Raw genomic sequence first — 20,538 nt, forward strand, 5'->3', positions numbered from 1 at the left:
CTTCAGTTTATTCACAAAAGAGAGAGGGTGAGATAAAAAAATAAATGAACAGGATAGATACATATATTCATACATTACTGCGTAGTTGTGTTAAAACCTCTCTTATTTCTTCCACGCATTCATGATTTCTTGCTAGGTGAGAATTAACGTGTTTCCCTGTCGGTTTTTTTTTTTTTTTATAGCATAAAAATGAAAAGGAGGCTGTCTTGACAGTGTAAAAATCATACAAACGGACTTTTGTTTAATTTTTATGGTTGTAAAAAAAATGTTTTCTTGTTTTTTTTTTTTATGTATTAAATAACTTTCACTAAAAAAGAATACTCATATATTTATAAATTTTTTTACCTATAATATGTACTAATGATTAATTTTTTGTTTGTTTTAGGTAAGTACATCTCGATTCATCAGTATCTATTAAATGCATCTCAGAAATCATATATTCGATATATATACACATATATCAATGTGTGCCAGTAGCGGTAGATGTAGATAAAGATAAAAATGATTGGTATATGTATTTGTCAGTAATATTAATGTAAGTATCTAGAACTTAACTTCTTGTGAGTGATTATTGATATTTATTATCAAAATATTTAAGAGTTTACGTTAAAGGAGGTAAAGTAAGGAACGTAGCATCTTTTTTATTGATTATTATCTGTGAGAGAGTTAACGCTTGCTTGAGTTTCTTAACTTCAGCTTGATGCCAACTGTTGGCCGATAAATAATTCCTCGGCATTTGTACATATGTATACGTATATATATGATAGAAACAGCAGCAAGTTAACTTGCAAGTTTAATATATCGGTTCGTTGACCTCAAAGGTGCAAACATCGATTACACACTTTTAATACGATGAGAAGATTCGCTCGAGACCTTAGTCGTGTCTCACTGACTGTTGTGATGTGATTCATCGAACTAATTCATGTTTCTATGATATATGAGTCTGCGACTTGATAAAATATATATATTGACATTTTTTTCATGAAAATATTTATACAATGTAAACTATGTCGTGTACATTATCGTCGAAATTTCTTATCTTGAAAAAAAAAATAATTTATTTAGTATTAAACTAAACATCGTTAACTATGATCGAGAAATTAAAGAAAAAAAAAAGAAACAGTTAATAAAATCAAAGACGGATGTCATCGAAAATTCAGTCTGGGTCTTTTGGTCCGTGACAACGGGAAACGCATTGCAATTTCCAAGTGGCAGGCTTATACAAACTCAACTTCCTCAGTGACTTAATGGAGCGGGACTCGTTCCTAATAAGATTATTATCGTTGCATCATTTTTTTCTTGCATCCTGTGTGTAACGATACTCAACAACAAGTAATAATAATCTTAGTAGCAGTACGTATACTCTAGCTTTTACATTATTACACTGGTCACTATTAATTACTGGATATTTTCCAACAAGACTATTAAAATATTGCGATCCTACTAGTATCAAAATATCGAGTAGATGATCAACTTCATCATAGTCATCATCATCATTATCATTATTATTATTATCATAATGAACATCACCAAGCATTCTTTGCCTTCATCTCATCAAATCTAAAAGAAAACCACGTAACGCGCGGACGCAACGACTAGAACGCGCACGTTCCTTACACGGTTAATGCACGACAACGAATAAGAAAAGAGAAGGAATAAAAGGATGTACCCGAGGGTTCCCGTAATTACACATAACCAGAGACGCGAGAGAGCAGACGGGAGATAGAACCACCTATTTCCGGATTTACGTCTGCACGTTTGTGATGTAGCCTGGCACCGTGCCACTTAAAACTTTTCATCGTTTCATAAAAGATTATGTACGAAAATTACTTTAATTTAAGATATTTTTCATTTATTTTTTAACTTCAATTTAGTCAATGTCATAACAAAACAAATCGTAAATTCTAATTTAGCTGTAAAAAATTTAATTTAAAAATCAAGAAGACTCATTATTTTCTTCATGCTATTACTAAGTTTTTACTCATTATAATACCTAAAATATATTTTTACTTACGTCGCAACGGTATAATTATAATTCAACCATGTTAAATCAATTAAGTAGATTATAAAAAAATATTAGATTTAAACGTTGAAATTTAGCTCGTGTCATTGAACTATCCATGACAATTAATCAAGAATAAAAATCATTCTCGATGGTTTCTTTTTTAGTTAAAAAATATTTTCTTGGTCTAGTGATTTTCTGCTTGGTCATTGACGGTAGAAATCGTTTAAGTGTCTGCTGAGATTAGCAATAAAGTTACTATCTATATACATACATATATACATTTTCAATTAATATTTTCTGTATAATTAATTGAAAATTTTTTTTTTCAAACATTTAGCACTTCATGTGTTCAGAATAAAATTATTCTCAATTATCGCATTCTACTGTTTATTTAATTTCTGCAATTCTTCACTGTTAAATATAAACAAAGAATGATTTAACGCACGATTTTGTCGCTGTCAATGGGATTAGAATCGATCCGTGTGATAATTAATATTGTGTCTACTTGACTATTCATTTTATCAATCTAATGCATCAGCGTGCATGCAATAAGTCTTGTTAATGCATACTATGACTACCGCAATACCAGATGGTTGGACATGTTGTTTCGTTGCTTTACCTTCGAAGCGAGAGCAGAAAAAAAATCATTTAATGATTGTAGGGATATGTATTTTGTTAGTCATCATAGTATATAAGTTTATATTTAACTTACAAAAAAAAAAATTTAATCCAGGAAAAAAGCATTATACTCATAAATTTTTAATGTATTATTCTTTTGTAAAGTTATTTTTTTGATTTATTTCAAAATACATTTGATGTATTAAAGACTTAACCGTATTTGACACAAAAAAAAACATACAATAGAAACTACATGGCTTCTTAATTTTGATAATATATAAGCCTCATTAATAACGTCCAGCTATTTTTTTATGCTCTACTTATTTTCATTTTTATTTTTTATTTTTAATTGATCTTATTCAAACTTTACAATAAAGTTTCATAAAAAAATATAGAGCTTGAAAATATAATGATTATTTAAAAAAATTTTTTTGTCGTCATTATAAAATTTTCATCATTAATTATTTTTGCATCATCAAAATAATGACATAAAAAATATTTTTTATGCTCTAAAAACTTTTTTTTATTTTTAATAAACCATATTATATTTAACTAGAGATTAAAATCAATAAGAATTATTTAATTATGATGATTTTAATATTATTATATATAATTAAATCATTTTTCCACCTTTAATTATGGTTCGTAAAAAAAAAAAAAAGAATAATACATATTCATTTCCGAGTGAGTAAATTTTCACATAATAATGATTTGTACATGTTTTTAGAGCTAGAATTTCTAAAAAATATAATACATATAATGAAAAAAAAATTAATTTATAATTTTATAACGGTATTTAATTGGGCAAATGATTGTTGTGATATAAGAAAAGTACAAAAGAGGGTCACCAAATAAAAAAAAAAAAAAAGAATTAAAATAAAATAATTGGGTGGCATTTCCTGGATTAAACTGAGCACGGAAATATAATAAACGGACCAATCTTTACACCATTCAACTGATATCTTTTTATTCATCTCTCTTTCTCCATCTTTTATTATCTGTTATTTTCTTCCGTCCAATGTGATGCGTGTTACAAGGTGATTAATGCAATAATGCCAAAGTACATCACGCAAATAGTCGTTTGATGTGAAAGCTTCTCTCACGTCATTGAAAATATTGCTTAGTTTCGGAATTATCAACTTTATCAAAACCAATTTTAACTTTATACTATTTCTTACTGTGATTGTAGTTTAGTAGTAGCTATTGTTATTGTTGATATCGATATTATTGTTATTTTTATTGTTGTTGTTGTTGTTGTACTTATTGAATATCAAGTCAGTGAACTACACAAACTAATATTAAAAAAAAAAGAAAACTATTTCAGTCCGATGCATTCTATAAATCCTCTGGGTACTTGAACATTTATAAATGGTCAGAACAGAAACTGAAAGATAGACTTAAGGTTTTACTGCTCGTGTGAATTACACTCAAAGAAGTTTCTTCGAGTTCACATTCAACGATAAACGTCACGCAATAATTTAACGTATATTTACAAAACATTTAAAATAATATGAGTCATATTTTCTTATATAACTTGAACACTCAAATTTTTTTTTTATTATTAAATTATTTTTTTATTTATATTTTAAAAATAGATCCCCTTGATTGATAATTTAAATTATTGAGATTAAATTATATTCATAAATATATAGTAAAATAATACAATAAAAAATATCTACAAAAGTGAAGATACAGGATATTACAGATGTCATAGAAAATTGCAAAAAATTTAATGTCGTATCAATTGAATAATATATAATCATATAAGAGAAAGGAAAACAAAAGAAACAGACTACTCATCGATTGATTGAATAGTTTGTATTCACGCCTGACTTAACACGTTTGCTGATCAACATAATTTAAATTTTTAGTTAGTCTTTTTTTTTGTATTCTTATTATTATTTCTATTCATTGTTCAATCCAATCAGCTAAAGAGCTAGATCAGTTGTTACAATCTAATCTGTTTTATTTTCACCTTTTCACCGTTTCACAGATAACTTTCTATTCTCCAATCACAATAGGCAGGCTTTTGAATCGTATTCTTTCTTTCATTTATTATATCCGTTAGATGTAAAAGTGTCTTTTTATTTTTCGTACATAATTTAAATTTCTGATTGAAAATAACTTGCTCCTCAATCTAATAACATCTCAACGGGAGTTAAATTGTACTCACACTGGTTTTGTTTGTTAACGTCACCATTAGTTGCAGTATCGAAATTGTAGTTACTACCTAGCATTGGTAGATATCCTTGATCTTAAAATGTGCTACGTACAGAGAAGAGAAGTCTTGACAGATGAGTAGAGGGCAGATGAAATTCCACCTGACCACAAGTAGATCAGAACGACCTGACGATCGATCTTCGTCGGAAACGTCGCTTGATCAACTCTCATGAGGCTTTCTCATGCGACAATAAAAAAAAAATTATAGATATCTATTGAATTTCTTACTATTTATATTTATCAATATATAACATCGAAGCTTCATTTGTCTTAAATGTTTTCTGCAACACCTTCAAAAGATACTTGAAGACATAATATAAAATATAAATGAATTATTTATTTTTAAATAAATTTTATTATATTTATAACCTCAAGTATTTCACCTACATACAATGGATAAAGAAACTTCACCTCTTGCTCTTCCTCGCCGCGTACTGCAGTCCCTGCAATGTCGTTTCTATCGATTTTAAGCTGGGTATAGCTGCTTCTGGGCCGACTCACTCTCATCTAAAGTACCGGAAAATGTGCAGAATCCGTAGCTCTATACAAGACCGCTCTTTAAAAAAATCTAGAACACTTTCTGACGTCACGTATATATAACTTTTTTTTAGTTAATACTTCATTATAATAAATCTACATATATTCACAAAATCTATGACAAAATTAGTTGCACATAAATTGAAAGATATGATGATGTTGATAAATGAATTCTGCATCAATAATTTCAAATATGTTTATTTTTTAACTTTATGATTAATCCACACCCACGTTGTCGTGTATAAGAATCTGCGACATAATCTTTCGGTTTGAAGGTTAATGAAAATCAAAGGCTTGGCCTCAATTTTGTTCAAGTCTTAATAATAATCATACATTGGATAACATTAAAATATATGTATTATTTTATTTTTTATATTAGAACAACAAAATGAGATATTTAATTTTGACAATTCTTTATCGTGTGACGAAAAATATTTAACCGGATGTCAATTGCATCGACTTCTATTGTCCCTTATTATTATTATTCGTTGATTCTTCAAGGTTATTCAGCGATCCATTTCTTCCTGTGTCAGTGCAAAAGCGGTATTGCGGCGACGACAACGATACTGTTGAGTTGTTGTTCGACTGGTTGGTGTCACCAAGCGTAATTCCTTGACTCGTCAAGAATCGAATTTCTTTGTTGTCACCATACGTTAAATAAGTGAAAATAAACGTCAACAAATGAACATCATGTCAATCAATTTTTTTTTCTCTGCTTTAACTTATATAAATATATATACACAAAATTTAAGATACAATGGTACTACACATCCATCAGCTTTGTATATACTTTACTCTACACCAAAGAGTATAGATTATAAAAATAAATTTCAAAACTCAAACAGTTAGTGATGTTGATGGTTGCTAAAGAAAGTTAATTTCAACGGACCACATGGTGGTATGTTTGATAAACATTCTTTAAACAATCTGCTGCATAAAGTCTGCAAGACTTGAGTTATATTTTGCAGTAAAGGAAAAATATGTATAAAAAAGGAGTTAAAGCAAAAGCATGTTTGCCCAACACAATTTCTCAAAGGATTATTCTTCATCCGATATATATATATATATATAAGATAAAAGATATAAATAATGTTCAAGTCGATCGTACTTTAATCATTATGTTCAAAGCCACACTTGTGGTTTCTTACCACAAGAATCAGTTGAATGTATACCCGAGGCAACTGTCTCATCTCAAGCAAAAAGTTTCCGCCATCTCGACAACTTACGAGTTATGATGATCATCATTAATGCGACGTTCATCGCCTCATGCTTCACTGGATTATGATTTTGTAGTTACGTTGCGTAATATCTGAGTTTCCTTTTCCTTTTTTTTCATGATTTCAATCTTCTTTTTTTGTTAACACAGTTTTAAAGGCAACAAAAATATATAACTATCAATCAAATTTAAAAAAAAAATTAACTATATATTATTGATAACTTTGCTTATATAACTTTTTTTTCAATATTTAAAATTACATATAATAAATATATTTTTATTAACGTAATAATTTATTAGTGATATTTATCTCCAGTTTTATTTACAAAAAATCAATAATAATTTGTTAAATAACTAGTTTGAATTACATTTCGATTTATTAATTAAAATGAAATTTATATTTATTAAAATAATTTAATTAAATTTTTTTTAATTGTAAAGTAAAAAAAATTTTACCTCAACGATTAATCTTTCAGCTCGTAAATTAATTAGAAACTTTCGCCAAACCCTCATGTGTATAATCTTTTTTTACCCTACCTAAGTATTATCTATGATCTTTTATCAGTGATATTCACTCGCAGACACTGATTTAAAGGTTGTTCTTGGTATAAAAATATGTTGTATATATCCCACAGGTCGTGGTAGAGATGACTTTGCTCATTCGAGCGCCAAGTCGTTCCGGTCAAGCGTAGCTAGACAGATCTCTAGGTTGCTCTCTACGTGCAGTGGATGTTTCAATAAAAAAAAAGTTTTTAAAAAAAATTATAGTTACAATAGCTTTCACTTCTATTCGTCATACTGAAATTATAAGATCTATATAAAATTCAGTTTTAATCAATTTTATCAACTGTTTATTTTTCTTTCCTGTTCATCGGTATTTATAAAGTTTTTGTTTAAAAAAAAAGAAAATTTGTTTAAAAATAAAACGTAGCAAATTGCCTACCATAAAAATAAAAGCCAGTGTCTCGAGAACTCTAGTCTATTTCTAATGTTAGAGTCGTTGGTATTTCAGTACTACTGGTTATTTTTTCTTTTGTCATTTATTCGTTCAACAGACCACTGCCTTCATGATATCTATATGTTCTGAGGCGTTTCTCGTTGTTCCCGTTTTAGGAGTCGCAAGAGGAAGTTTATAGAATAAAATAAAAGTTTATGGAAAAAAAACGCGAATTGAGAATTCTAGAGTAGAAATGAAAAATAAAATAAATTTATATAGAAAGAAATTTGTTTATAAAAAATTTTGACGTCTGTCTATCAGCTTAGTAACCACAGCTCCCTTCCGGGATATTCTTTTGCCGCTTTGGAAACTTCTAGATAAATATACCTATCAACTTTGTACTTATTGAACTTCCTCACATATATATATAGATTTCATTTTTCTTTTCGCTCTTCTCTCAACTGTCTCGTTAAACATTTCTTGTCTCTTTGGTAATCTTATTTCAAATAGAATCACAACTCTTGTAAATTCACTAACATTCATTCGACTTTAATTGACAGATTCGTGAAAAAGACAAAAAAATTATCAATACTTACAATTACAAATTTATTTTATCAACTGTTTTTTTATTGAAAATTGATTACTATCACTTTTTGAAAAATATCAAATAAAATTAATTATCTAGGATGAGTAGATAAATTTTTAGATTAAAATAAAAAAAAAAATACTTTTTTGTTCGCTTGATCAGCCAATGAAAATTAACGCTCGAATAATTTGAGGCTCTATTTTCTTTCGACACGTTTCATTAATTCAAAATGTTCTTATTTTTGATAAAAGCTTTTGTTTATAATTGAAACCGCATTAAACTAATTTTAGATATCATGTGTATATGATATCCAGTTCTAGGTTTGTTATTTGTAACAGAATTTATTTAAACCACAAATGTCAAGTGTAAAAGAGATAATCAAGGCATTCTATTCAGTAGTCACGACCGACTTAAACCTGCCACTTTTCTTTTCACTCACTTTACACTCCAGCTAATTCAATTCATTAAACTTTTTTTTAAGCTTTACTAATAAATTAAAAAAAAAAAAAAAGATTTCAAGTCTAAGAAAAATAAAAAATATATATTAAAAATCAATGTGGTGGACCACCCAGCCTGGATATCTGGTACTTTTGGTCCCCGCTAGTCCTTGACCTGTGTCAACTTGCGCCTCCAGCAGTTCAATTTGCGTCACATCGATCGATCTTTCAAGTTCATGAACAATTTTTCTTCATTCGACTTATTTTCAATATTTTATCTCTTCTTAATAATAGACATAATTTACTTTTTCGAATACCACTCAATCTTGTTTATTTGTCAAACAAAATGAATTTTTCATCATAAAAAAATGAATAGTCTAGTCTCAAGTACGTACTCAGATTTTTAATTGTTTCAATTAATGAAGATAACTTGATTAAAAAATCTTAACTGAGGGGAGTAAGAAAGAAAAACAATTGAGAGAAAAATAAGATTATGTGTGATAAAAAAAAGGGAATAGCTTTACGAGTAATGTATTGATTGAGGTGAATGTACGACAGATCCAACATTTAGCTTCGCGGGGGTGGTTTGGAGTAGCAGAGGGCGCCAGTTGCAATGTTGCTGAAGAGGAGAAGGAAGGAAGGCGACGACGAGCACTAGCGTTATATACCGGCTGGTGTTTCAATCCGATCGCCAGTCTCTCGATCGCGTTACAGCTCGTCACAATAAAGCTCTCTCTTTTAACTCTTGTTTAATTATTTAACTCCAATTTAGTGTATTAGTGTGTTTAAACATCCATTTTAATGTAAGATTTTTTTCATTTTTGATTAAAAAAAAAAGTTTTTTTTTTTCTTTAATTAAATTCTTTTTAATCAAAAATTTTATTGGATACAAAAATTCATAGTTGGATTTTAGTAGAGTGGATCAAAGGGTGAGAGATAAAATTAAAAATCGAGTGACAACGCATAGAGGCAAGGAAGGAGCAGAAAAAGTATTTATTAAGTTTAAGGGGGTGTACCAGGGATAAAATACGTGTACGGTCGGACATGGCCACTTACGCTGCATACAGACACATTGAACTCGACAATGTCGGTTATGGAAAGAAAAGGTAATGTCTCGGGCAATTATCTTATGTACTACTTAATAAATTTAGCCATAAATTTTTTCATTTTAATAAAAGGTATTCAAAGAATAGAAATAAAAAAAAATTATTGATCAAAAACGTCAATGACCCTTTATTTTCTCACAATAGTAATGTCAAGCATACACGCTTGACAACACACATTCTGTCTAATCGGATAAAAATCAAAAGTCCACGCGTTTATAATTGGGCGTACCACATTTTATTCTAGTCAAGGGTCACACGTTATTTCAATTACATCAAATTTTTTTTATTCATTTCTTTTGATGACTCATGACTCCAAATGCTTGATTAGTGGCCCCTTCAAATAACCGTAATTATTTTTATCTGAAAAAATAAATTTCTCTATATATTTTTAATGATTTTCTCGGCCTTGATAGTTTTAATTAATTTTATTAACTACTTAAAATATTAAAATTCTAAAAAATATTTAGGTATTTGACTTTTTTTTGAAGAATTATAACTTTCTCAGTAGCAATTTCAAAAAATTTAGAAATCATTCGATCGAGTAATTTTTAAATTATTAAAATAAAATAACTATTTTCCATAAATAACTCGTTAATCACTCAATTAATCATTGTCTGAATCTAGTCGAATCTAAGTTTCATTAGTTTTTTTTTTAACAAAAAATTATTATTTATCATCCTATATCTTTATTTTGAAGAAAAAAAATGTTTTCCTGCTGAAAATGCTCAAAAATATATTTTTTTCACAATATTCAATTATTTGTTTTTTATTAAACTTTTTTTTCTTTCAACAATTGAATTTTCATTTTATAATGATTGATTATCATTAAAGGGAAAAAAAACGTTAATAGGCATTTAATTAAATGAAAATAATGGTATAAATACAGTAGAAGGAAGAAAGTGTTAAGGATATAGTATATCTGATACATTAATAAGTATGTTGTAAGATTTTCGGCGGCTTCTTTGATACAGGGAAGTAAGTTAGATTAACAGGATGAAATCTGAGAAAATACGATATAGATCCCATCCAAGTTGAAGTAGAATAAGAAGGAGCTCATAACAACTACTCAATCCGAGAAGAATCTTGTGTGGGCTTAGAAAGCGTGACTTTACCTCGTGTACACTTGAGTCTATGAGTTATCGGTTACTTTGCCTATTCTAGTAACGGTCAGCCTACCATTATTATCTTCTGTAACTTTGTTATCGACTCGTAGTACTTGTATTATGCTATACAAGATTTAAAGGTTAATTAAAAAGAAGTAAGATAAAGTGTACTTACTGTATAATGAAAAAGAGAACATAAAATATAAAATTTATAACGGTAATCTATTCAACCATAACTATTATATTTTAAATATTTTTAAAAATATTGGTCTTTTAATGTTATTACTATTATGGATTGCTACAATTTTCATGCTAATTTATCTTATTATTTTTTATATTAATTATTGATTACTGACCATTGATCACTATCGACCTCGATTCTGTTTTTAACCAATCATATTCACCTCGAGTGTTGCTCGCTATTATTTTAATATGAAACAGACTCTGTTTTTAATCCGAACAGTAGTTTCTTTATTACATTAATAATTATAGTTATAGACTCATTTGTGTCACATTTCAAAATTGACTTAATAAATTACAGCTTTTTTTTTAACTATTACGCTATAGTTTTTAATTGAATGATTACTGTAGTAAAAAGTGAAGGGAAAAATGTTTTATCTTTGCTATTTTTAGACACCAGTGTGCAAAATTACTTATCGTCAATCAATTAGTCAATTAGCGATGATCATAGTAAAAAAAGTAATTAGATTGTTAAGAAAGGCCTTGATCTTTGAAAAAAACGTTATTTAATTCGTACTGATTAAGAAAAAAAATTAATCGGTCAATAAAATTTTTATGCGCATAAATTTAATAATAATAGCTACTTTAGTTACAATAGTAAACAATACAATTAAAAATTAACATAAAATTAATTATTTATTTTGTTCTATATTTATTTAAAATAAATAATAATTTTTCTATAAATACAATTATTTTTAATATATAATATTTATCTTGATCAGTATTAAATGAATATTTAACATATTATCATTCTTTTCTCACATCAAAAGATAATAGTGTAGTTGAATAATTTATTTCTTTTAATATAATTACTAAAGTGTATTATGGAAAAAAAAAATATTAAAGTAATTGATACGAAACTGTTGAGGCTTCAATTAAGAAAATATAAATTCAAGCTTAGTGTAAGGGAAATACAGAGTGAGCAAATAATGAGTAACTATGAAAATATAGGTTTAGGGTGAGTACATATATATATATCGTCATCAAAATATCTACTCGCACGCGTGAAGCAGGACGCTTCATATTTCCATCCGTTCTGAATATCGCGTTACGCACTCGCTCGCTGTACTTGACGTAATGCGAAACTTTAACATGTAGTCTCTTCCTTCTCATTTACACTTCAATTTTTTTACCTTATCATTTGTTTGCACTTTTTTTTTTTTTTTTTTTTTTTTTTTTTTTTTTTTTTTGTTAATCTATACCAATTCGAGGGGGCTTCTGTCTCATCGACACGAATTAGTCGACTCAAGGGATATAAAGTGGATGAATATAAAGTCAACTATTGGCACGCGACGTATATTGAACCCTGTAAAGGGTGAGTTAACACTATTCGTGACTCATAGTAAGACTGAGGCTTCTATTCCCCCTTTACTCTGTTGCAAAGAGGAAATCAAGAAGCCTCTTCTTCACGTATGGAATCCGTTTCTTTTTGTTCTGGAAGCCAAAACTATTGTAAAATATATTCCATGGCAGCCATATGTATATTTTATTTTTATTTTTAAAGTAAAAATAGTTTTCATTTTAAATATGTTTGTAACTGTTTAAGATAAATAAAAAACGATTTTAATGGGGATGTAAACGGTGATTCTGTATTATGTGTTATCATTAAAATAAAATAATGAACGCATAATTGTGGGAAATGAGACATGAATATATCTAGAGAAATCGTAAAATAAATAAAATAAAAGATAATCAATAAAATATTGTAAATTAAACTCAGGGAAATGGCGATAAATTGTTGTAACGGTGTATGTTGCTCAGCATGTTCTTTAACCTCGTTAGAGGTCTGGTCGAAACTATCGTAAACTCGTAGATTCCGATGATACAAAGACTCTATTTTGCTTCGATGTAAAAATCTTGTCCGGATGTATATAGTAAATGAGAAAGAGACCGGTAGTCAATCTTCACTTATCCGTGTAATTTTATTATCATTAACTTGTATGAGAACTTTATTTTAATTCTAATAAAATTATTATATTTATATACTTATCTCATTATATTTATTATTTTATGATAAAATTATTTAACTGGATAAAGTTTAAAAATCTATGTGCATAAATAATAATAATCCAGCGTTTTATGCAAATTAAATTTTAAATCGTTCATCTAAATTGCCAATGAATTACTTAAGATCGTGACAACAGTAATAAATTGGTTAAGACTGTATATACAAAACAAGGCAATCTATTTTACGATAATTGGTTAATCGGTTTCTCATAAATTTCTATACCTTATTAACATCACGAATAAAAAGTTAACTCATATATATTATACATTTCATGAAGTCAATTCGAATCGCATGAAGAAAATTAAATTTCTTTTGTATTTCATTATATCATTTTTTAAATTTCTATTAATTAATTTTTTTTTTTTAATTGATTAATATTATATTATATTTCTATTGATGGCTATTGTAATGAACAAATTTAAAAAATATATATATTTTTAATAATTGAAATTTAATATATAATTATTCAATTAAATAATTACCGGTGTATTCAATTTAAACTTATTTTACTTTATTGAATCATTAGTCAAATTCAACCAAATCATCAATAATAAATTTAAGTTATTAAATTAAAAGATCATTATGTTGATTGCAATAATTAATGATATCAAGTAAATTGATCTGATGAATTAGAAAAAGAAGAAGCCTCGTTTTTAAATTAACAATTGAAAAAAATTTTAAAAGTACGATGTCAATTATTCTCACGTGCCTATTGATGAAGGACAATCAGTTAGCTATAATTAAACCCAACTTTCATGAATGTAACTATCACATTCTCATGACAATTGTGTACATTTTATATGTGGAGAGTTTAGTTATTTTTATTATCACTAAACCAACAACATAATCATTCAGCATTATTATTTTCTGTTCCCATTGTGTATTTCTTTTATTAAAAAAATATTGTGCAAGCAAAAAAAGTCCCGCACTTTGCATACTAACAATAAATATTTAATAAATTTGACTCTATTTAATTTAAAAGAAAAATAAAATATTAAATTTTGCTAGATAATTTTGTGTTATCATAACTCATATCTATATTCATATATAAATTTTATCTGCCACACATTTTTCCATTAAATTAACATATAAAATATGTCAAACATAATTTACATCACAATCGCGTGACGAGTTTAAAACTAAAAAATATAATCTTTAGAATTTATAAAAAGAAAAAAAAGTATCTGGAGCCATCACTATGGAAATATTGAGCTCGCATAAAGTTAAAGTCCTTCACTAGTATAGTCGTATGTATATATAGAAGATTTATCGAAAAGCTGATGGAGACATCCGTGAGACTGGTACCTTCATTCTTATACACTTTATTTCTTTCCTAAATTTTTTTTTCGTGATCATTACAAATTTTTATTTCACTACTATCATTATTATTACTATTTTCGTGTTTACATCGTAAAATCTTTACTCTTCATAAATACATATCATATTTACTCTTACGATCTATATTTCATTTCGACGTTCCCAACTCCGTGACGGTACGACCTGGTCTCTGTAAGACTTTATGTAACCTTTGATATTACATATATTTTATTTTAAATAATTAAATAAATAGCTAATTTAATTATAATTTTTTAAAATTAATTTTAGACATAAAAAAATATTGATTGTTATATAATAATATTATATATGGGCAAGGTGCGGTATATAATATCTTATTAGTTTGATTCATTATAAAATAATAATTATAATAATAGATTAGTAGGCGTGTGTTATTTAATCTATCCTAAATGACAGGATCATCAATGGATAATAATCTCGACATCTATCAGTGTTACTTATTAGTCTGATTAGCGTACATAATGATTATTGACATGACATTACATGCTATGTATTACATTACACACTATCTTAGGCAATGTATAAACATATGCAGAGGTGTTATTTTATACTTCATACTTCATTCTATACATTTATATTATATAGTTACTATCTTTACTATATATAACTACAAATTGTAGATATATGTAATACCTATAATAGAAATACGAATTCATTGAAATATATATAAGTATAAAACAGAGTTTGAATTTTCTCTGTACAATCAACCACGCGTATAATAATGTTATATGTTAGATACATACATGTATATGTATATAAATACTTCCACCAGTGCTCATCGTTTCCGATCGCACGACGGGCACACCCATCCTGTTCTATCCTCAATTTTCTTTCACATCCCACGATCAATTGATTATCCTCGTTATATTTGCATCCGCGATTATATTCCATGTAACATCGGACATTTCTTTTATTTTTACATTTGTTTTTTTGTTTACAAATAAATAAATTATACATAACATTTGTAATAATTTATTTTTATAAAAAAATTTTATTGTTATATATAGCATTTATCGATTAATAAGATTAAAAAATGATAATAATAACATGATGCTAAAATCAGCCGACGTCTAATAATTTTTGAATATTTTTTTAAAACGATATATTGAAAAAAATAAATATTTCCAAAAATTGCACTTATAGTTTTTTTAATTTTCTACATGTGCATATTTTTAGTTTTTTTTTTTTTTAAATTAAATTGCTGAAAAAAAAAAAATTCAAAAAGTTTTAATTGTCTGCTAACTTCAGGATCGTATAATAACAACAATAATTGTATTTTAATGAATGATAATTATTGAATTGACACGTGGCTTATTTATACTGTCGTGAAAAAAAAAAAAAAAACACTCTGGTTGTCTAATTACTCAGATTCCCGGTAGTGTGAAACAACAAAGGGGTGGGTGTGTATAAGTAAAGTCACAGAATTTGCAGCAGGCATATTACAACAATTGTTCACGTGCCTTTGGTTAACTAACGCGTGCCGTCTGACCATCCTAACATAACTGGCATTCACGAGACCCGTCAGTCATAGACGAGACGGTCAAAAAAAAAAAGAAGAAATACAAAAAGTAGACGGGTGAGATGTAACTGAACGGAATGTCTATATACGATACAATACGAATATAGAGGGCACGTTTCAGTTGTTATGTCGGTATAACGATACAAGCTTTTATACAATACGTCTGTATATCTATATCTAAGAGAATAGAAGAACGGTCCTCGATACCGTAATTGTGAGCTCAAGCTTACGCGGGGGTGATCATCAATCCGTGAATCCTCTATGTATGTGCCACGCAAGCCATTTACATAATTCTGAGATCTTTTATAGCTTCGTTGAAACATTTAATTTTTACTCATTTACATTTTATTCTGACAATTTTTTTTTTTTTTTTCATTACATTTTATCTTAATTATTATAATTATAATATACAGAATCAATTTGCGTTAAACGGTAGAATATAAATATACCGTAGATGGCTCATACCAGATATATGATGCATGAAGAATTTCTTTAAAATATGTTCTTTAATAGACTCATACTAATTAGACATACAATTATTTTAATGTCATGTTGAATATTATATAAAATTTTCAAATAATAAATATCATAAACGGAAATGACATGAATAATTTTAATTAAAATTGTTATTTTTTTTTTTACAGGGTTTTGAAACCACCTGGTGGCGGTAGCAGTGACATATTCGGCGGAGCAGACGAAACAAGCCCACGGCGTGTTAAGAATCACAATGCATCTCAGCTTGGTTCAGCATTATACGGTGACAGTGGTGCAAGTACAGGCAGCAGCAGCCCCGAGACACCACGTGCCAATAAGCCCGGTAATGATTCACACAAACGTCTGTTTGGTCCTCCCGAACCCGCTCCCAAAAACACAAAAAATCACATGCGCAGCAACATCTCCCTCAGCGGAAATGATATTATTGACAATATTAATTCGTCAAATTGTCGCACAAATAAGAACAATGAGTCTAATGGGACTCACATCAATGGCACTGCTTTTTTCAACGGCAACGCTAATACTAATGATATCACAGGTAAACACTAATTTAACAGCCTAACAAAATTTCTAACACAGCTATCTTAAAATATGTGTTTTATCAGGCCCTTATATACATCTTTTCTTTTCTTCTTTATTTTTTAAAATAATTATAACATCTCATATTTTTTTTTATTTAATAAAAAAATATCACACTATACTTTAATAATCATAAAATTATTATTATTTTTTTAAACAATTTAATATTTACTCAGTTATTTTTATTCACGCGTTTATTCAACAGACATATGTAGGTTAATAATATATTAGTTTATATAAATTTTTTAAAAATTTACGTGGTTAATGTTTACAAGCAGCATTTAGGAGAATCAAACGATTTCGTAAGTTTAAAATGAGACAATCAAAAAGTAGATGACATTACACTATTATCAGAAACACTATTCAATTTATACTTATACTTATCCCCTATATGTATTATATTCATCATATTAATATTGCATTTATTTTATACCTCAGCCATAAAATATTAAACGTAGACAAAAAAAAAAATTATCAATTTAGTTAAATTATTACTTAGATAATGCTATCTTGCTTTTTACCCTAGTTAATAATAATTATTTTTATTTTTTATATAAAAAGTAACATTCCAGGGCCTGTTACCGTTATCAGACACATATTTTGAGTTAGTCATCTATCATTATTTTTTAATGCGTGATTTTTTTTTCCAATGCTTATATTCACTGCTTTTACTTTTGCAACAAATAATAAATTTTTGCATGATATATTATTTGTATTTATGCTCACACTCACCTCTCACTTTCTATCATAAAATTTTTTTTTATATCAATTATTATTTTATTTTTTCATTCCCATAAATTATTATGCTTTCACTAAAACTACGCGTTAAACATTTCCTTACAAATAACATTCATCAAGTCATAATTATCAATTCAGTATTTTAAATAATTTAACATATATACAATTACATTAGTTCATGTACACGTAGATCATTCATTATTGCCTAACAATAAATGCGTCTTAAGATTGAATAATATTTTTAAACATTTTTATGGATCTTAGTTTAAATATTTTTACATTTTATTTAAAAAAATAAAATATATGTATAATAATTATCAACTTATAAAAATTCTAAAACATGAGTAAATTTATACATAAATTTATCTTTAATCTCTTATTCATTAATAATTAATTTCCTGTTTTTGTTCTACTCAAAAATTATTTTAGAAAATTTAATTAATAATTTATTTATTTAGAATTTATCACTTCAAATCTATTTTTTTTTTTTAAAGTCTCAACTATATATATTCATGCTGAAATAATAATAAATCAGTTAATAAAAAATTCATTCTAAAGACGCATAAAAACAATTTAATAAAATAAAAAAACACTAACACAAAAACGGGTTGTCAAATCGCGTGTTTGCGATACATTTTGTCTCGGTGCATGGGGTGAATATGTACGTGCTTTGATGCCGGGGTGTGTGTTACTCTATCCCTTTGGTCCCGACTGGTGATGGCCCCGCAGGAGGATCGTCCTTTATACCGCGGAATCCCGTGACTGGAGATGGAATTGACATTACGCCAGTGCGGCGCAGCACACGAAGGTGTCGAGGTAACGTTAAACGTTTTAAAAACTACCACAAAAAAAATGTTATCACCATTAGAGTTATCCAATTATTCTCAATGTTTATTTAAATACGTAATTATTGATTTTACTTTTATGTTTTTATTATTTATTTAAATAAATTGTTGAATTGTTCTAGCATTTCAAAGTACAATATATAACACATTCTGCTAAAGTAGAGTGTTTATTGACGTTTGTCTATACATAAAAAAGTTGTTATAGTTCCTAATGATGAGAACTGACCTTTGATTACTTTCATACTACAATGTCGTTACAACATAGTAGCGATATTATTTTTATGTTAAATAAATAAATACATTTGATTATAGCAGCTGCTGTGTCAGTGTCCATGACTCACAGACTATATATAATTATCTAAAAACTTTTGCTACTGTTTATTAAATATTATTGTGTTACTTTTAACCTTTTTAAAGTCATTTGTCAATTACATAATTAAAAAAATAATTAATTGTCAACTTAATTATTTATTTATAATGCACGTTTATAAATGTTGTTTTTTAATTCTTTTTTTTTTGTCTATCAGGCTTAAGGTGAATTGTTCTTATATTCAACAGATATTTATTTATGTTTTTTAAATTTATTTTATACTTTCTTAATTTAAGTTTTTTTAAAATTATTATTTTGTAGACTAGTGACACCCGTTTGTTACCACTTGAGTTTTAATAATGAAATTTGTGTTAATTATTCTTAAGTGTCTGTCGATGAATTATATTTTTAAAGGCTTCCAAGATACGTAACGACGAGCTAAACAGTCTTCCCTGAGTCTTCTATAACTGAAATTTACTCTATTACCTTGACCTTTTTATTATAGTATACATATTTATTAAATAATATTTTTTGTTCCTTTAGATCGTAACCCGGTGACAGGCGCTGGATACACACCCGATCAGCAGAATAACGTGACATCGCACAATGGCAGCAGCAATGCCAGCATTAATGGCGATTCAAAATCAACAACTGATTCATCTCCATCAAGCACAAATAAACAACCTGGTCGTGGCCGTGTACCACCCGGTGGATTCTCTTCTGGTCTTTGGTAAAAAGGGCTTCCTTTTTATCTTCGAGTATTTTTTATCTCACATGAGATAACTCAAAAAAATACACAAGAAACGAAAAAAATAAACTTCAAATTAATCAATTTGTCAATATTATCTAAAGATTAATTTTCAAATGCTTCAGCCGTTGTCATTCCTATTCATTTTTTTTATCGCTCTTCGGCTTATAATTTTTTTTTTTTTTTTAATTAAATTATAATTAAATCTTTCTTTTTTGAACAAAAAATTATTTGTACTTGTACAATTATTGTCGTAAATTAATTGGTGTTAAATAAAAATTATAAATAAAATAGAAAAAAATAAATTTTGTAATAAAATAATTTCAAAATTAATAAACATTAAAGGATTTAATATATATTCTCGGGCGTAATTAATAATTGTACATTTAATCTTATGATTATTATTATATTTCTATAATAATTATTTAAATAAATAAATATATAAATTAAATGCACCATATGAAAGTTATTAAATAAGTGCTTTCTCAATGCTGTGCCTTCTTACTATCATATATTAAATATATCATTTTTTGTTGGCTTCTTCAAAGTCGGTAAATATAAAAGAATAAAATAATTAAAAAAAAAAAAAAAGTGGATAATAACTAGGCACTTGAATAGATTTAACTGTACATGAGACGCCCGAGTGCTCTTCGTGATTTTTCTCCTTTTTAAAATTTTCTTACTCTTACCATCTCGTGTAATAATTCATTTTTTTTTTCTTTTTACATTTCTCATTATTATTATTTTTTTGTAATTTTTTTTGCGCATTCCTTGTTTATCGGTGTGCATCATCCAATACGGAAGTGCGTTTGGCTCTTAGCACAACTACTTTAAACTCGTTGGATACACGAGAATCGCTTATAATTATTTTCATAACGGCACGTATTTTATAAACGTATTTATTTTCGATGCGATAATCTCAGCTATTAATATTT

General features: G+C 27.5%; 1 protein-coding gene across 7 annotated transcripts in view; it reads left to right on the forward strand.

Moving 5' to 3' along the window:
- LOC130676069 (microtubule-associated protein Jupiter) overlaps window positions 1-20,349 on the forward strand; it is a 30,856-nt gene extending 10,507 nt beyond the window's left edge. For 2 of the 7 annotated variants that reach the window (XM_057482051.1, XM_057482052.1), the window contains exons 2-5: window positions 16,533-16,921; window positions 17,241-17,264; window positions 18,430-18,516; window positions 19,399-20,349. In XM_057482051.1, coding sequence (XP_057338034.1) covers window positions 16,533-16,921; window positions 17,241-17,264; window positions 18,430-18,516; window positions 19,399-19,589 — 691 coding nt within the window. In that variant the 3' untranslated portion in view covers window positions 19,590-20,349. Of the gene's footprint in view, window positions 1-9,201; window positions 9,663-16,532; window positions 16,922-17,240; window positions 17,265-18,429; window positions 18,517-19,398 lie in introns of those variants that run through there. The other 5 variants (XM_057482048.1, XM_057482049.1, XM_057482050.1 and 2 more) reach the window with 5 other exon arrangements.
- The last annotated feature ends 189 nt before the right edge of the window (window positions 20,350-20,538 follow it).

Source organism: Microplitis mediator, chromosome 10, assembly GCF_029852145.1.
Source record: "Microplitis mediator isolate UGA2020A chromosome 10, iyMicMedi2.1, whole genome shotgun sequence".
Classification (NCBI taxonomy): domain Eukaryota; kingdom Metazoa; phylum Arthropoda; class Insecta; order Hymenoptera; family Braconidae; genus Microplitis; species Microplitis mediator.